Source organism: Pseudozyma flocculosa (genome assembly GCF_000417875.1).
Source record: "Pseudozyma flocculosa PF-1 unplaced genomic scaffold scaffold00002, whole genome shotgun sequence".
NCBI lineage: Eukaryota > Fungi > Basidiomycota > Ustilaginomycetes > Ustilaginales > Ustilaginaceae > Pseudozyma > Pseudozyma flocculosa.
In genome coordinates, this window is record NW_006920870.1 from 1,361,222 (window position 1) to 1,363,693 (window position 2,472).

The 2,472-nt window shown below is 66.9% G+C and overlaps 2 protein-coding genes across 2 annotated transcripts in view; both read right to left on the reverse strand.

Annotated features, from left to right (window-relative positions):
• PFL1_01095 (uncharacterized protein) overlaps window positions 1-1,621 on the reverse strand; it is a gene marked incomplete at both ends in the record, with an annotated part of 3,403 nt that extends 1,782 nt beyond the window's left edge. Inside the window, one exon of the mRNA XM_007878595.1 lies at window positions 86-1,621. Coding sequence (XP_007876786.1) covers window positions 86-1,621 — 1,536 coding nt within the window. The remainder of the gene's footprint in view (window positions 1-85) is intronic.
• A 516-nt stretch (window positions 1,622-2,137) lies between these two features.
• The window catches only part of PFL1_01096 (uncharacterized protein), a gene marked incomplete at both ends in the record, with an annotated part of 3,819 nt that continues 3,484 nt past the window's right edge, over window positions 2,138-2,472 (reverse strand). The window contains one exon of the mRNA XM_007878596.1: window positions 2,138-2,439. Coding sequence (XP_007876787.1) covers window positions 2,138-2,439 — 302 coding nt within the window. The remainder of the gene's footprint in view (window positions 2,440-2,472) is intronic.

The following is a 2,472-nucleotide window of genomic DNA, read 5'->3' on the forward strand; positions in this document are numbered from 1 at the left end:
CGTTGCTCGCGTCTGCGCCGCCGCCGGGCGTCGAGGTCGAGGTCGAGCCCGAGTCGAGCGGGCGCTCGAGCAGGTCGACGCTGACGAGGCGCTTGCCCGGCGGCTTGCGGCTGTCCCACTGCACCTTGATGCCGGCCACCTGCGGGAAGCGGCCCTCCTGCTTAGGGTACATGCCCAGCCCGTTTTCCAGCGCGTCCCAGATGTCCTGTCCCTTGAGCTCCTTGCAGACGACAGCGTCCTCGAACGGCATAATCTCGAGCACGTCCGAAAGGGCAATCTTGCCCGGGCCGTACACCTGGTCGCCGCGGAGGCTGCCGCCGCAGATGATGCAGCAGTCGACCTCGCGCACCTCGGGCGGGCGCGACTCTTCGAGCTCGCCGCGGTTGTCCCTCTCGCGCAGCAGGTCCTCGTACGACTCCATGAGCACATCGGCCACAAAGTCGCCGATGGCCGACTCGTCGGTGCGCACCTTTTCCGACCGCACGTCCCAGGGCGTGATGGTGTGGGCCACGGCCTGGCCCGTCGACTGCGACACCTTGCTGAGCAGCTCGTCGAGCATGCCCGCGAGCTCGGGCGAGGTCGGGTCGTCGGGCGAGGCGCGGTACCGCTTGACCGTCAGGCGCTGGATCGTGCGGCGGCGCACCTTGGTGTCGTCGCGGTCGCTCAGCTCCAGCTTGAGCTCGCTGAGGTCGCGAAAGTCGGTCCCGCTCTTGACCACCATGGCGCCCTTGTCCTTTTCGGTGCCTGGCTCTCCGCGGCTGAAGTCGTCGCCCTCGTAGGCAGCTGCGCCGTTGCCGACGTAGTAGACGTGGTCGTGGCCTCCGAGCACGAGGTCGACACCGTGCTGGCTGGCGTCCGCATTGGCCACGGCACCGACGGCGTTGGCAAAGTCGATGTCGTTGGGCAGGCGGCTGTGGGTGATGGCGATGACGAGCTCGCACGCCTCACCCTGCGGGTCGCGCAGCTTCTCAGAGAGCCTGAGGGCCGTCTTGGCCATATTGCGGTAGACGAAGCTGGGCGGAAACGAGGGGACTGTAGCGATCCACTCCTTCTCCACGATGCCGATGCAGCCGACCTTGACGCCGGCGACGGTGGTGGTCCAGCTCTGGAGGGTGCCGGGTACCTGGGCGTCGTCGTCGCCGGGGTCCTCATCCCAGGGCTGCTTCTTGTCGTCGCTGCCGGCGTCGACGACGTTGGAAAAGAGCCAGGGGAAGTTGTTCTGGGCCATGAGGGTCTGGAGATGCGGGTAGCCAAAGTCCCAGTCGTGGTTGCCGAGGCAGGCGCAGTCGAGGTTCATGGCATTGATGACGGGGACGAGGTGGGTGCCTCTGGTGACGCTGCTCTCGACGCTGGGGCTGTAGAGGTCGCCCGAGAAGAGGACGAGCCCCTTTCGCTGGCGCTTGGTGGCATGGTCGGTCCAGTCGCGCACCTGCCGCTCGTCGTCCGACGTCTTTGGTGGCGGTAGGTTGGCGAGGTCGTCTGGCTCGCCCCAGCTCTGGCGGATCTTTGCAATCTTGGCGGCAAACTGGTCGGCGCCGATGCGGCCGCCCGTCTTCTTGTCGACCTGGCGTACGCGGTACACATCGTTGAAGTGCACGATGGGGATCGTGACGGGCGCCATGTCGGAGGTCGAAGGCGGCCGAGGTCGGAATTAGACTGAGCGAGCAAGGGAGAGGCGGGTCGAGAGGTGGCGCGGCTGAGATAAAAAGAGCGTGCGAGGGCGAAACGAAGGAGCGAGGAGTGCGGGCAGCAATGAAAGAGGAGGGCGAGGGGGGAAAAGGGCTGATGGTGGTGGTCGCGGAAAGGAGCAGAGGGCCCAGTCCAGGGGCCTAGCTTTGCTACTTGGGCCTGCATGCTCCGTGTGCGTCTGTGCGCGTCCCGGCACCGGATTACGGAAGTGGGGCCCGGGAAGCGGGTTCTTCGGCCCGACCGCGTGGGCCAAGCAGCACCAGCAGCAGCAGTGCGGAAGCAGCCAACGGGGTCCAGGGTGGCGAGGAGGGATAGCGAAATGGGTCGATCTGTTCGCATGGTATATCAAGGGTGACTGCAGGGATACATAGGCAGAGCATGGGTCTACATTCGGGAATGACAGGGAAGGGATAATAACCAAGAGCAAGGCATCGGCCGGGCCGCTCCGTCAGCCAAACGGACCTCGCCCGGTGCCGAGGCCATTGAACATGCCGCCCAGCCTGCCGCCGCCTGCCGCGGGCTTGATGGGCGACAGCTCGAGGGGAATGTTGTAGTCGGGCTGCAGGCCGCCATTCTCGTCGCCGCGGCTGGCCCACGCCATGAGGCCCGGCGCACCGCCTCCCACGGCGCCGCCGCTGCTGCCCAGCAGCTTGCGCTTCTTCTTCTTCTGCGGCGGCCCGCCCGCGTCGTTGGGGCCCATCGCCTTTGTCGCGGCGCTGCCCATCGAAGGCGCCGTGTTGGGTGACGGTCCTGGGCCACGCGCGACGCGGGTGGCGACCCGAC